The sequence below is a fragment of the Sus scrofa genome, chromosome 9 (assembly GCF_000003025.6).
Source record: "Sus scrofa isolate TJ Tabasco breed Duroc chromosome 9, Sscrofa11.1, whole genome shotgun sequence".
NCBI lineage: Eukaryota > Metazoa > Chordata > Mammalia > Artiodactyla > Suidae > Sus > Sus scrofa.
Genome location: NC_010451.4, coordinates 92,464,818 through 92,485,534, shown reverse-complemented (window position 1 = coordinate 92,485,534; position 20,717 = coordinate 92,464,818). Strand labels below are relative to the sequence as shown.

Below are 20,717 nucleotides of genomic sequence, written 5' to 3'. Positions count from 1 at the left end.
TCTAGACCAACTCATTATGCTTAACTGCTCCTGCAGGTGCCACAACAGCCTCTGAATTATACTGTCTCAGAGTGAGCCACTCTCAAATTTTGAATTCTGCGTAGCTTATTCTCCATTTTTCACCCTTCACTTAGGTTGTGGTCCAGGACTCAATATGTTTATTGTTCCTTGGTTTCCCAGCCTATCCTAACCTGAGGCATGGACTTCAAGGCCATAGCCACTATCCTTTCATAAGCTTAGCCTGGAAAACTAAAAACTAACCTCAGAAAAACCTTAGGCCCTCCAATTCACCAAGGTAGTGAGACTCTAAAACATGAAAATTAACTAATAAAAATAGCAAAAGAACACATTTCAGGAGATAATATATCAATAAATTACTGGGATATTACTGAAGGCCCCAAATAAGGAGATAAAAGGTTGAATCTAAGTCAGGCTTGCTATGAAAAAGAAAGAGGAGCAACCTCCAGCCAGCCAGGTAGAGAGGCTTAAGAAAAAGAAGAAAGGGAAGTGGTATTACAGAAGAATGATTAAATCCATTTGTCTACACTCTAGAATAAAAATGTATATTTGGGAGTTCCCGTTGTGGTGCAGCAGAAACAAATCTGACTAGGAACCATGAGGTTGCAGATTCCATCCCTGGCCTCACTCAGTGGGTTAAGGATCCGGCATTGCCATGAGCTGTGGTGTAGGTCCCAGATGCAGCTCGGATCTGGCATTGCTGTGGCTATGGTGGAGGCCGGCAGCTGTAGCTCCTATTAGACCCCTAGCTTGGGAACCTCCACATACCACAGGTGCAGCCCTAAAAAGCAAAAATAATAAGATAAAAATAAATTAAAAATGTATATTTGTATATATATGAGGTAGTCTGAAAAAACAAATTAGAGCCTCATTTGATAATCACAAAAAGGTGTGGGGTAGACAGGGCACATATTACTTCCATTTATAGATGAGGAAATTGTAGTAGAGCAGGTTAGTATTTTCCCAAGGTCATAAAATTACCTAGGATTAGAGCCAGTACTGAATGAAATTCATTTTCTCTTGATTCAGAGCCAAATGTTTTATTTAATTAGACCATGATTCTCTTCAATGGTCTGCAACTTTGCTTGAGAGAACTTTACCCAACTTTTCACAAGTAACACTGCCCCATTTCTTTTTGAATGTATACCTTTCATGTGAAGCTTATCAAGATGTACTAACATAAACCTCATTACCAACAGTCCTGATTATTTACATGATAGTAAGGAGTCCACTAAGGAGACTTATGTTAACAGGCCACAGATATATGACCATGTCCCTCTTCTGGTGGCTACTAAAAGATCTGAGTTTCATTCCCGGCTTTTTTTGGGGGCGGGGGGCACCTGCAGCATGCATAAGTTCCAGGGCCAGGTAGGGATCAAACCAGCACCACAGCAGTGACAACACCAGATCCTTAACTAGCTGAGCCACCAGGAAATTCGTTGAGTTTCAATACCGTTTCTTTTTTTTTAGGGCCACACCTGCAGCATTCAGAACTTCCCAGGCTAGGGGCTGAACCAGAGCTGCAGCTGCCAGCCTACACCACAGCCACGCCAGATCTGAGCCACATCCTGGACTTACACGGCAGTCTGCAGCAACGCTGGATCCTTAACCCTCTGAGCTAGGCCAGGGATGGAACTTGCATCCTCATGGGTACTAAACAGGTTCTTAACCCACTGAGCCACAAAGACAACTCCCAAAAATAATTTTTTTAAATGTCCTTAGGTTACAGATCAGACATTTTTTAACACTGTCCAGTAAAAACAGACTTTCTGCTTATTCACAGCTTGACATTATCACTTACAGTGCAGTCAAGGGTGTGTCTAAAAGCCTAGGATGACAATATGTTACTGTTCTTCCTCAATACAGTAAATAAGAAAGGTACCTCATCTTTCCCTGGAACATAAAATAGACTCCCTGTTTTTCTTTTCTTCAACAGAAACATGTATAAATCTTTCCCATATCCCCCAAACCTCCCCAAGACCCTATTGTCCCTTCCTATAAATTCCCTACAGGGACAAATTTTTTAGTAATATATTCAACCTGTCTCCACTTCAAGCCCATCATTTTTATATAGTACTTACCTTAGCCATCTACTGAAACTGTCACTAAGTAACCAAAAAACATCTTCATCACCAGAATCCAAGCCCTATTTTTCCAGTCTTAGCCTTTTGGAACTCTGAAGACGGAGAGGCTGATAACAGGAGTTCAACAAAACGACAGCACTTGCCAGCTCTCACTCTATCAGGCACTGCACTAATAATTAGCTCTCAAAAGAGTTTCAATTAATTCTCAGAACACCTGGAAGTGTTTATTACCCTCTTTTCACAAATTAAAATCTAGATCAAAATTACCCAAAGCCATATAGTTAGTAAAGCCTGTCAATCCCAATGTTTTTAACTATGTGACATTTGAAGACTGGTTCCCAGTTCTAACTCTGTGGCCTTTTCTCCATCTCTTTCTCTATTTCCTCATCCTCTGCTCATCACTACTTCTCCTATTTCACATGCTCTCCAGGGCAATTTCATTTTCTCCCATGACTTTAACTGCATTCTATATTAGGTGTTTCTCAATCTTTTAAAACTTCTTGTGAACATATAAATCTTGTGCTCTTTTTGTAGCCTACATTTTGAAAACAGATTTTATTTCCCAAAAAGAAATTCTAATGGAAATATGTTTGTTCAAACTATACCTCCTCCAAGATCTGATAACCTTTTACATATCACCCTATGACTGAGAATCAGTGATTGGTCTGTACCATGTCTCTCAAATCAATCTATATTCCCTTTCTGTGCCACCACCATCACTCCCTCCAGAACATCTCCCCTGAATTATAGACAAATATTACCAAGCGTCTAATAAAGACAGTTCCACACCTGTCTCCTCAAGCCCCTCAAACTAAAACCATCACTGCAAAACTCTAATTTCCCTTAGCAAACCTGGACCACCTCTCTGTGCTCTCCATTTTGACTAACGGTATTACAATTTACCCTTATCTTTGCTTTAAACTACCTATTTGTGAAACGGTGATATCGGCACTAACTTCCCCGAGCTACTGAGTTAAAAATCAATCATTAAACAATAAGTGACCACCGAGGCCAGGAGGTAAGAAAAGCAAAACAGCACAAGATTTAACCCTTTTTACTCTTTAAGAAGTTTAAGAGCAGAAACACCAAAATTCATTTTGTATGTGTAAGCGCTCTCCCACTTAGAAAATTAATTTACTTCTCAAAACATTCAAATTTATTCTTTACTACAAGTCCCGGATGAAAAAACTGAGTCTCAAAGGGATTAGGTAATTAAACCCAAGTTTTACAGGCTAATCGGTGGTTGGTCCAGACCCCAAATCGTAGACTTGAGATTTCGAATTCCCCTTTCGTTCTGTTATTGCTGAAATAAACTTCTACCCAATAAGACGAAAACAACAGAGTGCACAGCAGAGGTTAACTGAGCGGTGCACACAAGCATCAAAAGGCACAAAGCGCCCCGGACGCGCTCCAGGCCGGGGCCTTCAGGCCCAACCCTCGCTCCGACGCCCCCCCCAAACCCGCCGCCGCTCTCTGCCGGGAGAGTCCCTTTGCGGCCTGCCTCCAGCCAGCGGGGCGACCGCGGGAAAACTACGCTCTGCGACTCTGGGCGAGCCGAACAGAGTCTGTCGCTGCCAACCTGCCCGGCCTAAAGGTGAGTCCTGGCTCGGCCGCAGCCGCCGCGCTTCCAGCCCTCCGGACAGGTCGAGGAAAACTAGCGTACCTGAGGGAGGAGGCGGCTGCAGTGCAGGCGGTCCCAGCAACCTCAAAAGGCGGGAATGACGCTGAGGGCAGGGTGGGCCGGCCTTTGGTGCTAACTGCATTCACTACGTTTGGTCAACTCCGAGCCACAGGGACTGTACAAAAAAGCATAGGGACAAGAAGCAGCAGGAACCAACCGCGAAGATGAGGCTGAGAAAGCATCGCAGTGGGGGAGGGGAGCGGGTGGAGACGCGGCCCGTGGGGGCGGGGCGCACGGCGGGAGGAGGCGGGGCGTGAGGGGTGGGGCGCGCAGCGCGAAGAGGCGGGCACGCAGGGGTCCAGCGCGACGCGAGGGGGCGGGCACGTGGGGGCGAGCGCGAGGCGGGGCGAGGCGTGCCGCGTGAGAGGGGGCGGGGCGCGCGTATCGGCGCCGCGTCGCGTGACGCGTTTTCAAATCTTCAACCGCCGCAGCCCACTCGTTGTGCTTCACCTTTTCCTGCTCCGCGCCCTGGGGTTAAGTTCGGCCCCGGAAACCCGGCGGATAGACGCGGCCTCTCTCCTTCGTGGGTGTGGTGGCCCGCGGAAGAGGAGAAGCGAGCGGCCGGTCAACGGGCCTCGAGGAGCTGTGTTTCCGCGGCCACCCGGCGCGACACCCTCCCCGGACCCAGCATGTAGGTACCGGCGAGTTGCCATGAACTCCGGAGCCATGAGGATCCACAGCAGAGGACATTTCCAGGGTATGAAGCCCCTCCTCCGCCCGCAGTCCCTTTAATCCTTTCCTCCCCTCCTGGTTCCATTATTAATTCTTGAGATTTCTCGCGCTGAGTCTGCTGCTTTCCTATTCTGACATGTTCCTTCTGCTCTGAGGCCTGAAGGAAGGCTCGGTTTAAGGTTTTGCCTCAGAAAGTGAGTGGATCCCGGCCCTGCTCTCGCGCCCTCAGCGTTCCAGCTTCAACCGCAGATTCCCAGTGGTGCCTTCGGTTGTGAAATCTGAAGACAATGTGCGAACCCGGGAACTCTCCGGGGCTCCCACAGACGCTGCGACCGTTTGAGGCTGTAGCTAGAGTCTCTTTAAAAGCAGATGTGCTGAGGGCTTTTCGCTTCAGGATTAAATTGGGTGATTGTGGGTGTAGATTTTTGGTTTTACTCATAAAGTGGAGGGAAAGTATTTGTATTTCAAACACACCATTGTTGTTTTCAAAATAGAAACAAAGGTAAATTTTCATTTTTCGATCACTTTTATTTGGTAAAGGATTCCAGCCTTTAAGTTTTCCTTTTAGATGTATAGTGTATATGTATATTTACTGTGGTCTTCTACTTATGAGCAGATTGAGTCCTTAATTTTTTAAACAGTTGTTTGGATCTCAAATTTGTTTTCAAAAGAATGAAATGAATGGTGATTTAGTTCTTCAAATGGACCATTTAGTTCTTAATATGTACAGTAACTCTGACTGAAACTAAACCTTGAGCAGATAGAAACTAGAGGATTGGGTCATTCTGGGTAACAGGTTTCTTGCATTATTTGATGTTCAACATGTTAAGTACCAGTTTTGAGTGTTCAACAGAATGGCAGAAGCTCCTTGAGTATTTGGTAAGTACTCCACGGAGTTTACATCCTAAGATGTAATTGGTTTCATATAGTTCCCTGCCTTAACGCATAAAACATGAATAAACACGTATTTCCTGCAAATCTAACTACTGACTGTAAGCAGTAATTATTTTGTGACATAGTGTTTGTTAAAATATATAGGGTATTTTGCCTTTATTCTGTGTGGTACTACAAAATGTTAATGACTGCTAAATTAGTGAAATTATAAAGATTTTTCCCTCTATATAGTATGATTATTATATAAACGAATATTTTCAAAACAGTAGAAATTTCATCTACATAAAACATCATCTGATTCTAAATTTTTTAAACAACAGGTGGAATCCAGGTTAAAAATGAGAAAAACCGACCATCTTTGAAATCTCTGAAAACTGATAACAAACCAGAAAAATCCAAATATAAGCCACTCTGGGGAAAAGTGTTTTATATTGACTTACCTTCTGGTGCCCTGTCTGAAAAACTGCAAAAGGACATTAAGGATCTAGGAGGGGTAAGTCAAAACCATACACTTTTGACGAAAAAAGAAAACTTTGTAACTAGTACTTTCTAATATGTAATCATTTAAATTTTTCTTTTTGGAAAACTTACAACCACATAAACACTAAGCTTAAAATTTCTATCAGCTGTTGATCATAAATGATAAAATTTTCAGGTTTCTGTGATTATTAGTCTGGTGTAAAGTTCACAAAGAGTGAGATTGTCTTCTGGTTGTCTTGTTGGGATATCCTCCAGATGGAAGGAGCTTCTTGATTATGATTGGGAAGCTACATAAAAGAATGTTATTTACAGAACATGGAAAACTGTTCAAACCACAAAGACTTAAAATTCCTCTTGAATGATAAAGTCTCAGTAGAATGAATGTCATTAAGAAAACAATTTTGGATTATAAGTTATTATAAATTATAAATATGGAAAACCTGCTTCTTTCTTACCTTATACATGGAGTAAATGGTTAGCAAATTAGAAAATTTGGGTTAAATTCTAAGATTTTCTTAGAATTAAAGTTAATATGGGGTAAATTTTAGTGAGGTTAAGATTATATTTCCTACTTCAGAGGTTTCTGCTGTGCTTTGAATTTGTGCTAGTTAACATCTTTGAATAATATGAGCAGATCCTGCCATGACTGGAATTTGCAGACCATGTAACAAGTGTTTTGTAATTGTTTATTGATGTGATATTTTACTTCATCTTGGAAGAGCTACTTTTTTGCTATTCATTTTTTAAAACTAAACATTGTCACACATTTGTCATAATAGTTAAGTACTTAAGTATCCAGAGAAGTTAAGTGACTGGTCCAGGGTAGAATTAGCCTAATTTCCTGACTCACACACATGTACTGTGCTATTCTGATCTAGCAATCAATGGCTACAAACTACCTATCATCTGATGTAGTTTAACAGCTTTCTGTTAAATATGATGGAAAAATTCATAAACCCTTCTGATCTAAAACAGTAATTTTAGATTTGTTTTTAGCAATAGAACCCTTCTAACAAAACATGTTCAGAAGTCCAAAGTACATAGCCAGTAAAAGGAAACTGCTCTAACTAAAACAGCAGTGTAATAGCTAGTACAGGGACTCCCTGCCCTGCCCACCTTTTTTTCTCTCTCCTCTTTCCCATAGCAGTTCCTGAGGCAAGAAATTTTGAGTTAACTTACGCATTAGATAATAATTTAGAGACAGTTTGAAAGCTGGTTTCATATACTTCAAGTTTTTATCCTAAAAAAGTTTGAAGTGGACCAGTGAAGTGAGGAGCATGTTAATGGCAATAAGTGTCCAAATTTTTCCCCAAAGCTGTGGATTTTTTTAACTTTATGACTTAATTTCTCCTAAAAATTTTTATTATCAAATTCTTACCTCCCCACACATGCAGACACAGATGCAGCTCGGATCTAGCATTACTGTGGCTGTGGCTTAGGCCGGCTACTACAGCTTCAATCTGACCATTAGCCTGGGAACCTCCATATGCCACTTGTGCGGCCCTCAAAAGACAAAAAAATCTGTTAAAACTCCTCTGTGTCCCATTGTCTATTCAGACCTCAGCAAACATTTGTTTACCAATTTATTTTCCCATCTCCATGTCAATTGCCTTCCTCTTCGTTGATGTCTACCCCCGCCAACATCCTCTTCTGTCTTTAGCTGCATACAGCATTTAAGGCAAGGGCTTAAGCTATTTTGTTGAACTACGCAGTTTTCCTGGGTCTCCCCCATTTGTATACATGTTATTAAAGGTTTGTTTGATTTTTTTTTTTTTTTTAAAGGATCAAGGAGCTCCCTGGTGGAGTAGTGGGTTAAGGATCCAGTGTTGTTCCTGTTGTGGCTTGGGTCGCTGCTATAGTGCCAGTTCAATTCCTGGCCTGGGAACTTGCACATGCCACAGGAACAGCCAAAAAAAACCAAAACATAGATCGAGATCTAAACGTAAGAGCTAAAACCCATAGAGGAAAATAAAAGAAATTTTCTTTTTTTTTTTTTGCTTTTTAGCAGCATATGGAACTTCCCAGGCTAGGGGTCCAATCAGAGCTGCAGTTGCTACAGCTTCCAGCCTACACCACAGTAATGCAGGATCTGAGCCGTGTCTGCCATCTACACCACAGTTCACAGAAATGCCAGATCTTTAACCCACTGAGCGAGGCTAGGGATTGAACCCACAACCTCATGGTTCCTAGTTGGATTCATTTCCACTGAGTCACAATGGGAACTCCAAAAGGAGAAATTTTCATGACATATTTGGCATGGATTCCTTGGCTATGACACCAAAAGCACAGACAACAAATGAAAAAGATATGTTAGACTTAATAAAAATGAGGTTTTGTACATCAAAGAACATTATCGAAAGGGTAAAAAGATAACCCACACAAGAGAAAAAAAATTGCAAATCAGGAGTTCCCGTCATGGCGCAGTGGTTAACGAATCCAACTAGGAACCATGAGGTTGCGGGTTCGGTCCCTGACCTTGCTCAGTGGGTTAACGATCCGGCGTTGCTGTGAGCTATGGTGTAGGTTGCAGACACGGCTCGGATCCCGCGTTGCTGTGGCTCTGGCGTAGGCCAGTGGCTACAGCTGCGATTGGACCCCTAGCCTGGAAACCTCCATATGCCGCGAGAACGGCCCAAAGAAATAGCAAAAAGACAAAAAAAAAAAAATTGCAAATCATATAGCCGATAAGGGATTGATATCCAGAATATAAAGAGCTGAAACTTAACAAAAAACAACCCAGTTTTTAAAAAATGAGCATAGGTTATGAATAGGCATTTCTCCAAAGAAGATAATAAGCAATAAACACATGAAAAGATATGCGACATCGCTGATCATTAGGGAAATACAAATCAAAAACAGAGCTAGACAGAGAAAACTATTTTATGGTTACCAAAGGGGAAAGAGGGGTAGGAGAGGGATAAATTACAAATTTGGAATTAGCAGATATAAACTACTATATATAAAACAACAGCAAGGTCCTACTATATAGCACCTGAAAGTATAGTATCTTGCAATAAGCTCTAATGAAAAAGAATATATATGTTGGTATAACTGAATTATTTTGCTTACAACACACATTGACACTGTGTGTTACTAGCATTGTAACTGAACTGTACTTCAATTAAAAAAAAAAAAAAAAACATTTCCCATTGTGACTCAGTAGGATAAGAACCCATCTAGTATCCATGAGTATGTGGGTTCGATCCCTGGCCTCGTTGAGTGGGTTAGGATCCGGGGTTGCCATGAGCCGTGGTGTGGGTCGCAGACAGGGTTCGGATCTGCCATTGCTGTGACTGGCATAGGCCAGCAGCTGTACCTCTGATTTGACCCCCTATCCTAGGAACTTATATATGCCACAAATGCGGCCCTTTAAAAAAAAAAAAACAAACAAACCTCAATGAGATACTACTTCACATCAAAAGTGGCCTTAGAATGACCACTATCAAAATAAGTGTTGGTGAGGATGTAGAGAAACTGGAACCTTTATGCACTGTTGGTGAAATTGTAAAATGGTATAACTGCTATGGAAAACACTGTTTCCTCAAAAAATTAAAAATAGAATTACCATATGATTAAGCAGTTCCACCTCAAGATATATATCCAAAAGAACTGAAAGCGTCCTGAAGAGGTACTTGTACACCCATATTCATAGCAGCATTATTCATAATATTCAAAAAGTGGAAACAATCCAAATGTTAATCTGCAAATGAATGGATAAATGAAATGTGGTTTATACATAAAGTAGAATATACATACAGTAGAATGTACATACCTTAGAATGAAATTCTGGTCCCTGTTTACATCATGGGTGAACTTTAAAAACATTGTGCTAAATGAAATACACCAGACACAAAAGGACAAATACAGGATTTCACTTGTATTAAGTACCTAGAATTGTCAAATTCATAGAAATGGCAGAAATTAAGAGCTGGTAAGAGGGAAAATGGGGAGTTAATTGTTTAGTGGGTATAGTTTCAGTTTAGGAAGATTTTTTTAAAGTTCTAGAAATGGATAGTGGGCATGGTTACACAATATTGTGAGAACGTACAGAATGCCAGTGTGCATTCAAAAATGGTTTAAATGGTAAATTTTATGTTAATTGTTTAATTGCATTTTTAAAAAAAAACATGGAGATTGGGCTTCTTGAAAAATTGGAACCTCTGGTAGTGCTAGGATCACATATTTATGAAAATAAAAGTATTTGACATATAATTGTTCATTTGTATTCTTGCTGGCCCTTGAGTTTGTAGTCTCTGGAATATATAAAATACTTTATTTACTAGTAGATGAAATGTTGCCCAAGAAAAAAGTAGTGATTTTCATTTAACCAAAGCAACTGGTCTTAGCAAATTCTGCTTCATGCTTAGATGAAATTAACTCATCTCTTACATACTTTGCTTCATATTTCATTATCTTCATTTATATTTTAAGATCCTATAAAAAGTAGATATGGCTATTTAAAGTATTTTAGGAGTCTTTCATTTATGCAAATAGTTAATAATTGAAAGTATTTCTACTTAGTTTAATTTTCCTGCCTTTGGATGGAGATGGTCTTCAATAACATTGACTTTGTTACAGGTGTTTATAAATTCAGGCATTTAAGCAGTGGTTTTCAAACTAGGGAAATTGTCTTCAAATAGTCATGCACTCTTCAAAGTAAGGGTCCCTACTTTTTAATTAGTTTAAGTCTTATGGAAAGATACAACATTGAGTTTGCAGTTGTGCTGTCCAGTACTGTAGCATTAGTCACACGTGACTACTGAAATTAATTAAAATTGAATACAGTTTAAAATTCAGTTGTTCACAGTCACATTAGTTACATTGCAAGTACTCAGTAGCCACATGTAGCAGTTGCTATCATGTTGGACAGTGCTGATAAAGAATATTTCCATCATTACAAGGAGTTCTGCTAGATAGTAATACTTTAGAGCATGGACTTGAATTAGAATACCTCTGTTCAGGAGTTCCCATCGTGGTGCAGTGGTTAATGAATCCGACTAGGAACCATGAGGTTGCGGGTTCGGTCCCTGCCCTTGCTCAGTGGGTTAACAATCCAGCGTTGCTGCCGTGAGCTGTGGTGTAGGTTGCAGACGCGGCTCGGATCCCACGTTGCTGTGGCTCTGGCGTAGGCCGGTGGCTACAGCTCCGATTGGACCCCTAGCCTGGGAACCTCCATATGCCGCGGGAGCGGCCCAAGAAATAGCAACAACAACAACAACAAAAAAGACCAAAAAAAAAAAAAAAAGAATACCTCTGTTCAAATTCTGTTATTTGGATGTAACCTCAGGCAGGTCACTTCTCTTTAGTTTTATTCTCCACAATATATGGATAATATTAGTAACACAGGTTGTTATGTGTATTAAACAGGATATATAAACTGCATGCTGTTTTTGTGTTATTGGAACTCCCATTGTACTTTCTCAGAACTCTCAGTTCAGAATAATACAGTATAAAACCCACAAATTTAGAAAATAATAAAATGCATCAAATTGGCATTTTCTGTTATATCTAGCATATGAAACAGTTTATGGTTTATATATGACTTTCTTAAAAATACTTTATTTCCCTTTAGCGAGTTGAAGAATTTCTCAGCAAAGATATCAATTATCTTATTTCAAATAAAAAGGAAGCTAAATTTGCACAAACCTTGGGACGAATTTCTCCTGTACCAAGTCCAGAATCTGCATATGCTGCAGAAACCACATCACCTCATCCCAGCCATGATGGAAGTTCATTTAAGTCTCCAGATTCAGTAAGTCTCTTACTATGCTTTGAAATTCACTAAAAGGCTATAGGATCTCATAGTTGTCAAGAGTGGGCTGAAAGCAGAGTTCACTTTAGATAGAACATTATCTACATTAAGAGTCCCTTCCCATCATTAATAAGATTGCTATAGATATAGAAATACTACTTGTGTAGTCATGCTCTGATTCCTAAAATAGGCCCTTGCACTTTGTGATGGCTTTTATTTTTAGAGTACTTTACAACTAAAAAGTAACAACAGACCATTGTTTAAAGAAGAAATAGAAATCTTTTATTTGTTTCAGAGCAGGGACAAGCAAACTATAGCCCATAGGCCAAATCTAGCCTGTGGCCTATTTTTTATAGCCTGTAAGCTTAGCGTGGTTTTTGCATTTTCAAACAGTTGGGGCAAAATCAAAAGAAGAGTACTTCGGCATTCCATGGTGGCTCAGCAGTAACAAACCTGACCAATATCCATGGGTTCAATCCCTAACTTTGGTCAGTAGGTTAACGACCTGGCATTGCTGTAAGCTGTGGTGTAGATCACAGATACGGCTTGGATCCCGCAATGCTGTGGCTGTGGTGTAGGCCAGCAGTAACAGCTCTGATTCGACCCTTCAGGGGGACCTTCATATGTCACAGGTACAGTCTTAAAAAAAAAATTAGAGTGCTTTGTGACAAGTAGCAATTAAATGAAATTATAATTTTAATTGTCCATAAATAAAGTTTTATCAAAACACAGACATGTCCATTCATTTATATGTTGACTGAATGCTTCCTGCTATAAAAGGCAGAATGGGATAATTGGAACAGAGACTATGCGGCCTGAAGAAGCTAAACCTTGTACTGTCTGGCCCTTTAAAGAAAAAGTTTGCCAACCCCTGTTCTAGAATTACTAACATCATATCCCTGCCACTCAGTTGCCAATAAATTGTAAGGTACAGGGAAGGATAAATTAAATTGAGTTGAGTATGGAAAGGGGAAGAGAATGAAAAATTAAATGTCTTTTTTTTATATCGAAATTAATTATTTAAAAATATCCTTCCCAACTTTTGACTATGACCATTTGAGAAGCAGTGGAAAATGGGTGGGGGAGAACAGGTAAAAGAAATTAGTTACATAAGAGACATCACTTGGTAAAAAAAGAGACAAATGTATAGAAGAAAAAAGTTGCAAAAGAGACCAAGTAAGCCACATACATTCTTTCAGTTAATGCTTTTTGGAGGAACAGGGTTGTACACCAGTGACAAATTAATTGCTGCTAGCATTTCAACTGCTTTTCCTAGTGTTTTGTTTAAAAAGTAAATACTATGTAAAAACAGTATATATAATTGACTCATATTTTTAGATACTTTAAGTAGAAAATTAAAATGTAAACTTACTATTTAATTATAGATAGAATTTCACATCACCCTACCTCTCTTATTTTTCATGTTGAATAGAACTTAATATAGAACTGACCTTGAATTTTATTCGAGTTTAGTTGATGTACCAAAAAAAGAAGAGACAAATTCTTTGATAGGGAGATCTTATTACAAATAGAGACCCTAAGGAAATCACTTTTTATCATACATTTATTGTGTTGATAGTCATTAAGATTTGTACAAATAAAATTTCAAATTTTGTTTGTATTAAAAATCATAAATTTTATCTATTTGCTTTAGCTATTTTATCTTTTTAAAATTTTTGCTAGTAAGGCACTATGTTATAACTTTATATTTTAATTATTCTCTGACTTTTTATAGGTGTGTTTGAGCAGAGGAAAATTATTAGTTGAAAAAGCTATCAAGGACCATGTAAGTAGGAAATTTAAAAATTCACACTGTATGTTTTGTTACTAAAAACTAAAGTGAAAAATAGAGATATTCTTGGAGTTCCTGTCATGGCATAGTGGAAACGAAACTGACTAGGAACCAGGATGTCAAGGGTTCGATCCCTGACCTCACTCAGTGGATTAAGCTCCATGTTGCTGTGAGCTATAGTGTAGGTCACAGATGCGGCTCAGATCTGGCATTGCTGAGGCTCTGGTGTAGGCTGGCAGTTTTTCCTTTGATTAGACCCCTAGCTTGGGAACCTCCATATGCCACGGGTGCAGCCCTGAAAAGTCAAAAAAAAAAAAAAAGAAGAGAGAGATGTTCTTAAAACTTTTTTTTTTTTTTTTTTTGGTCTTTTTGCCTTTTCTAGGGCCACACCCATGGCATATGAAGGTTCCCAGGCTAGGGCTCTAATCGGAGCTGTAGCTGCCAAGCCTACAGCCACAGCAACACAGAATCCAAGCCAAGTCTGCAACCTACACCACAGCTCACCAAGCAAGGCCAGGGATCAAACCCACAACCTCATGGTTCTTAGTCGGATTCAGTAACCACTGAGCCACGATGGGATCTCCCCTTATTTTTAATTATCAGCATGTATCTCATTTTATAAATAACAAAATCTGCTTTTCATGAAGAAACGTCTTTATTTTTTTATGTGATTTTTTTTAAATTATAGTTGATTTACAGTGTATGTATCTCATTTTATAAAGAAAAAAATCTGCTTTTCATGAAGAAACATCTTTATTTTTTTCTTTGTGTGATCTTTCTTTTTTTTTAATTATAGTTGATTTATAGTGTTGTACCAATTTCAGCTGTTCCTGCAAAGGAACCCAGTCATACATATATACACATTCCCTTTTTTATATTATCTTCCATAAGAAGTATCTCCGTCTTGTGGCCTTTTAAAATATTACTGGACACTTCCGAAGCTTGTGGCATTTTTTTGTGTTTTTAAATGAAATAATTTCCTAGAAGTTCCCTTGTGGCACAGCGAGTTAAGGATCTGGTGTTGCCACAGCTGTGGCACAGGTTCAGTCCCTGGCCCCAGAACGTCCCACATGCTGCAGGTATGGCCACAAAAAAAATAATCTCCTGAAACTTAACTGTAAGGCTGCAGGGTACATCCGTTAACTGTCAAGAATATGGGAATATGTTAAATAGGAATGATTTCAGAAATTCCAGAAGAAAAAACTAATGTCCTCATTGCTTTTGTAACTGTATAGGTAGAATCTGTTTTGCATAACCATATCAGTGACATTAAGCTTCAAATGATATTTTTAATATAGCTCATTTAAAATATTAATTTCCTAGAACAATTATCAGGTTTTAGGTTTGTTTGTTTGTTTGTTTTGCAGGATTTTATTCCTTCAAATAGTATATTATCAAATGCCTTATCATGGGGCGTAAAAATTCTTCATATTGATGGTAAGGATTTTATTATTGTTTTTTGACAATATTTGTTACAAGTATCTATCTCTGTCCTAATTTTAGATAGTGAGAATGCTGATAGGAAGATTGTAATTCTTTCATCTGAATTTAGTACAATTATAAGAAAATATCAGTGTTTAACTCCAAAGGTAAAAATGCTAATCTTAAACCCTTCTTTTTTTCAATAAAGATATTAGGTATTACATTGAACAAAAGAAAAAAGAATTATATCTCCTCAAGAAATCAAGCACTTCTCTAAGAGATGTGGTATGTTATTTTCCTTAATTTTTAAACAAATTGAAGAAAATGATGAAGCTTGGGGGTTTTTTTGTTTCTTTTTTTTTTTTCCTTTGTCTTTTTAGGGCCACACCCACAGCATATGGAGGGTCCCAGGCTAGGGGTAGAATTGGAGCTGTAGCCCCCGGCCTACCCCACAGCCACAGCAACGCAGAATCTGAGCCACATCTGCGACCTACACCACAGATCATGGCAACACCAAATCCCTAACCCACTGAACAAGGCCAGGGATCAAACCTGTGTCCTCCTGGTTACTAGTCTGGTTCATTAACCACTGAGCCATGATAGGAACTCCAGTTTTGTTTTGTTTTGTTTTTTGCCTTCTAGGACCGCTCCCGCGGCACGTGGAGGTTCCCAGGCTAGGGGTCTAATCAGAGCTATAGCCACCAGCCTCCACCAGAGACACAGCAACTCGGGATCCAAGCCATGTCTACAACCTACACCACAGCTCATGACACCAGATCCTTAACCCACTGAGCAAGTCCAGGGATCGAACCCGAAATCTCATGGTTCCTAGTCAGATTCGTTAACCACTGAGCCACAACGGGAGCTCCAGGAACTCCAGTTTTTATTTATTTATCTGTAAAATTTTTTTTGCCAAGTGGAAAACACTTTTGCCAGGTTATCTTGGGAGGTAATCCTCTGTACTATATGCATGTTTCTATTGAGTAAATTGTTGTGTGTCATTTAAGTTTAGGATTTATTCATGAGGTAAAAGTTGTTCCAGGGATGGAAGCATAGATGTGTTTTCTTCTTTGGTTGCTACTGCAACCAAAAGAATAAATACATTTGTTCATTCTGAAGGAGATCACCACAATTAATATATTGCATGAGAAGCTCCTAATGTGTATAATATATTCCTTTGGGAACACAGGAAATAGACTTTCCAACTGCTCTGTAAATCCTGTCATATAGTGTAACTGCCTAGCCTGACCTCAGAGATTTGTTGAACAGGTACAGTGGACATTGCTGTCTGTTAGACCTAATGTTCCCTTATCTTCAGTTTCTTCCTTTTACTCACTTCCTCCTTGAAGCCTCTATATAGAATCTTATCTTTTTTTGTCCTTTAAAACAAATGCAGTAAGAATTCCCTTGACCTCACATCCCTATCCCTATTATTCAATCTTTATATCATTTATATGTCTCATATTTCTACTTTTACATTTCCCATTCACTCTTCAACTTATAAGGTACAAAACTACTGACCAGTTTGGCAAATCGAATGTACATTTTTTTTAAGCCAGTCATATTGTTTCTGTCATGGGGAACCTCTTTGCTTTCTTATGGTTCTCATATTGGAGAACATTCTTTTGTGGTCTTCTTTTTCTTCACTCAGTCCTTAAATAACTAGAATCTTAAAGGAAAATAAGGTTTATAGAAGAGTGTACATGAAGACATGAAGCCATAAGTAGGTTGGCACGTTTTGGAAGTTTTCTCTACTATAATACAACCTGATCTTTGAGTGGGAAAGTGACAGAAAATGAAACTAGAAAAATTAGCAAGTTCAGATAGGACTTTGCATGCTACATAAAGGAGTTGGATTTTATTTTGAAGGGTTTGGAACATTATTGAGAGGTAATTAATAGAGCAACTTGGTTGGATCAGTATTTTGGAAAGATCCCGTGGTTGCCAGTTGAACAGTAGCTTTTGAACTCTCTTGAACACAATTTTTAATAAACCATGACTACCGTGTATATGCATGTTATATACAAATATTTATAAAGGTTTTTTAAATTTGTAAAAAAAAGTTATATTGAAATATAGTTGATTTACAGTATTATGTTAGTTTCAGGTGTATAGCATAGTGATTCAGTATTTTTTCAGATTATATTCTGTTACAGATTATTACAGGATAATGGGTGTAATTCCCTGTACCATACAGTATATCCTTTTGCTTACTGTTTTATATGTAGTAGTTTGTATCTGTTAATCCCATACCCATAATTTGTCCCTCCTCCCCTCTCTCTCCACAAGTTTTCTATATTTGTGAGTCTTTTCCTGTTTTGCACATATAGTCATTTGTATTCTTTTTAGAGTGTTTTAGACTCTAAAAAGTCTATAAGTTAGACCATATAGTCTTTTTCTGACTTCATTCTTTTGAATTTCACCATTTTAATAAGTTCACATTTCTATAAGACATTAACAATTTGCAGAAAACCACGAATGATTTACCTTAGTATTTGGCTAAAACCATTAATACTTTGTTTGAATGTCTCATTTGCAAGTAAAAAATTTTGAAGGGGCTATATCCAAATCTTTGCAGAGTGATAGCTGGCTATTCCTTATGAAATGTGCCGTATACCATATAAATTACCTCTGCTGCACTTCGTGGATTTTTGAATTATATATAGAAATGTGTATAAAAATTTAAAGTCACAGGGACATTGATGTACTTGAATACATACACATCATGTCTGTCTGTAAACATATATATAAGTAAGTTTTATGAAACCATACTTACCTTTAAAGTGATACATGCCCATAATTTTTTTTTTCCTTCTATCCACGACATTCAGCAGCTTGATGTGGGATCTCAGATCTCAGTTTCCAGACCAGAGCCTGAACCTGGGCCACAGCAGTGAAAATGCCAAATCCTAACCACTAGACACCAGAGAACTCCTGCCTCTATTTATGTAGTAGTCTTTTTTCATTGATTTTACAACCTAATAGGACACAGTACACAGTTTAAAAAATATTCTGAGATATTAAGACTGTAACATGGGAGAAATGTTGAAGACCTGCTTAAGGTGGTAACAGAAGGAAAGATCAGTGAAGATTTGGAGGATACTTATTAACAGGTTTTAGTGCCTAACTAGTGCCATGAAGACCCAGGTCCTGATTTTTATCTTTTTCAACACTGTGTTTTGTTTACAACATAACAAATTGTGCATTCAGTATTCGACAAATACTCAGTGCCCATTATGTGTCAGGCAGTTAGGAGTATTTGCTCTCATGAAAGAAGAAAAACAGTAAAAAGCTATGACAAATAGTTGCAAAACAGTACTTTTCTCCCAAAACAAAAAGGAAAGGAATACCAAATAACTCCATAATTTAGGATGTCCATCTTGATTCCAAGATGTGAAGTTTTTCTGCATGTGAGAAAAATGTGAAAAATTTTTGGTTTTCCAACTACTAAAGCATAAAACATTTAATAAAGATGGATTTATGTGTCTTGAATGACATATATAAATCTTATGCACACTAAATAATATATGTAAATTTTAAGACATTAATTAGATTCTCTTGTTAGTATGTATCTTTAAAAAAATAAATTGGATAAATACATTTTGCTCCAATACATTTAAACTACTTTGAGGGTTTTTTTCGCCCTCAGTTTACCTAAAACTTATTTTGTTGAGTATTTTTATATATGTGTGCATGAGGAATTTGGTCTACTTTTTCTCTTAATGTCTGTGGTCTTAGTGTCAGGGCAGTGCTGTTGTCATAAAATGAAATGAAGTGAGATGTATTTCCACTGTTTTTTTCTAGACAAATTTTTTTTAAGTCAGATGTATTTCTTAAATGTTTGGCAGAATTTACTAGCATTGCTGTCCGGGGCCTAGAATTATCTTTGTTGGAAAATTAGAGGAAACTAAGGGTTTTTTTCAAATGTACTTTGGTAGTTTGTGTTTTCAAGGAACTCGTTTTGTCAGAATTGTTTGATGAAAAACTGTAATACTCACTTATTAAGCTTTTGGTTAGCCTGGCTAGAGTTTTATCAGTTTTGTTCATCTTTTTGAAGAAATTGCTCTGCTATAAGCACCCTTTAAACTCTGCTGTAGTTGCGTCAAACACATTTTATGTTGGATTTGTCTCTTTTGCACAGACTCTTTTAGAGCAGCTGTAGGTTCTATCTGAATAGTAAGTACAGATAATTTCCATATTCCCTGTGCCTCCAAATACACACAACCCCCCATCATTCCCACAGTGGTGTATTCATTACTAATTGATGACTCTTTATTGATAAGTCATCATCACTCAGAGTCATAGTTTACATTCATGTTAGCTCTTGGTGGTATATATTTTATGGGTTTGGACAAATGTATAGTGACATGTATCCACCATGGTAGTATCATACAAAATAGTTTCAATGTCCAAAAACCCTCCATGTTTTATCTATTCATTCTTTTCTCCCCTACTTATCTCTGGCAACTACTAATCATTTTACTATCATCATAGTTCTAGCTTTTCCAGAATACCATATAGTTGGAATCATAGAGTAGCCTTTTCAGATTGTCTTCTTTGCTTAGTAATTAAGGCATTTAAAAGTTCTTCCATATCTTTTTGTCACTTGAAAGCTCCTTTCTTTTTATTGCTGAATATTCCATTGTCTGTGCCACAGTTCACCCATTTACCTCCTGAAAGACATCTTGATTGCATTCAAGTTTTGACAGTTAAGGATAAATTATGGGTGTAAACATCCATGTGCAGGTTTTTGTATGGACGTAAGTTTTCACCTCATTTGGAGCATGGCTGCTGTATTGTATAGTAAGTGTATGTTTAGTTTTGTTAGAAACGACCAACTTTTCCTTCAAAATGGCTGTGCCATTTTGCATTCCCACCAGCAATAAATGAGAATTCCTGTTGCTGTTTAGATTTTCATTCTGTTAAAATATTTAAGAATTTTTCATGACTTATCCTTGATAATCCTTGAGGGTTATATGAAATTATATCATTTGTTTTCAAATAATTTCAGATTTTTCAGATATCTATTAATGATTACTGTTTTCATTTTTATATTACTGTTTTAAGCAGAGCACATACTTTGCAAGAGTTCAGTTCTCTTCAGCTTGTCAGGTTTGTTTTAATATCCAGAATGTAATTTATCTTAGTGCAAGTTCCATGCGCACCTGAAAAAAAAAGTGTACATTCTGCTGTTACTGGGTGAAATGTTTTAAAGATGTCAAATAGGTCAAGTTGGACGGTAGTGTCACTCAAGTCATAGGTATCCATACTGATTTTCTATCTTGTTCTATTACTGAGAAAGGGGGGAGTATTGAAGTTTCCAAATGTAATTGCGAGTTAGTATATTTTTCCTTCCATTTCTATTATAGTTTTTCATTTGTAAATTTTGAGCCTTGTTAGCTGTGTGCACATCTAATATTCTTATGTCTTTTTGGTGAATTAGCCTTGGAGTTAAGTTTGACACTTAAGAGAATTAGGGGAGCTCCTATCATGGCTCAGTGGAAACAAATCTGACTAGCATCCATGAGGACACAGGTTCGATCCCTGGCCTTGCTCAGTGGGTTAAGGATCTGGCATTGCCATGAGCTATGGTATAGGTCTCAGACCTGGCTCAGACCTTGCATTGCTGTGGCCAGCAGCTACAGCTCTGATTCGACCCCTAGCCTAGAACCTCCATATGCCATGGGTGTCGCCCTAAAAAGACTGAAAAAAAAACAGGGATCCCCTTCTCCAGCCTGCTACACTCCTTGCAGTTTGCCCTCCACTCTCCAGCCTACAGTGGCCCTTTTCCTAGTTCCTTTGGTCAGAGAATCAGTTTCTCAATTTTAGCTGTCTATGGCACCTGTACAACTGCAGTTTTGTAACTAGGGCCCACTCTCAAGTCAAAAGTATCTGGAGAAAAGAAAGGAATAATACAGGGAT

The 20,717-nt window shown here is 38.2% G+C and overlaps 2 protein-coding genes across 16 annotated transcripts in view; one reads left to right on the top strand and one right to left on the bottom strand.

Annotated features, from left to right (window-relative positions):
* SLC25A40 (solute carrier family 25 member 40) overlaps nt 1-4,011 on the bottom strand; it is a 45,206-nt gene extending 41,195 nt beyond the window's left edge. For 7 of the 10 annotated variants that reach the window (XR_002347063.1, XR_002347062.1, XR_002347060.1 and 4 more), the window contains exon 1: nt 3,766-4,010. The gene's annotated coding sequence lies outside the window, so the exon portion shown is untranslated. The other 3 variants (XR_002347064.1, XM_021102525.1, XM_021102526.1) reach the window with 3 other exon arrangements.
* The window catches only part of DBF4 (DBF4 zinc finger), a 32,575-nt gene continuing 15,433 nt past the window's right edge, over nt 3,576-20,717 (top strand). For 2 of the 6 annotated variants that reach the window (XM_021101970.1, XM_021101968.1), the window contains exons 1-6: nt 4,155-4,480; nt 5,670-5,842; nt 11,402-11,581; nt 13,317-13,367; nt 14,741-14,810; nt 15,004-15,080. In XM_021101970.1, the coding sequence (XP_020957629.1) occupies nt 4,435-4,480; nt 5,670-5,842; nt 11,402-11,581; nt 13,317-13,367; nt 14,741-14,810; nt 15,004-15,080 (597 nt within the window). In that variant the 5' untranslated portion in view covers nt 4,155-4,434. 6 annotated transcript variants of the gene reach the window in all.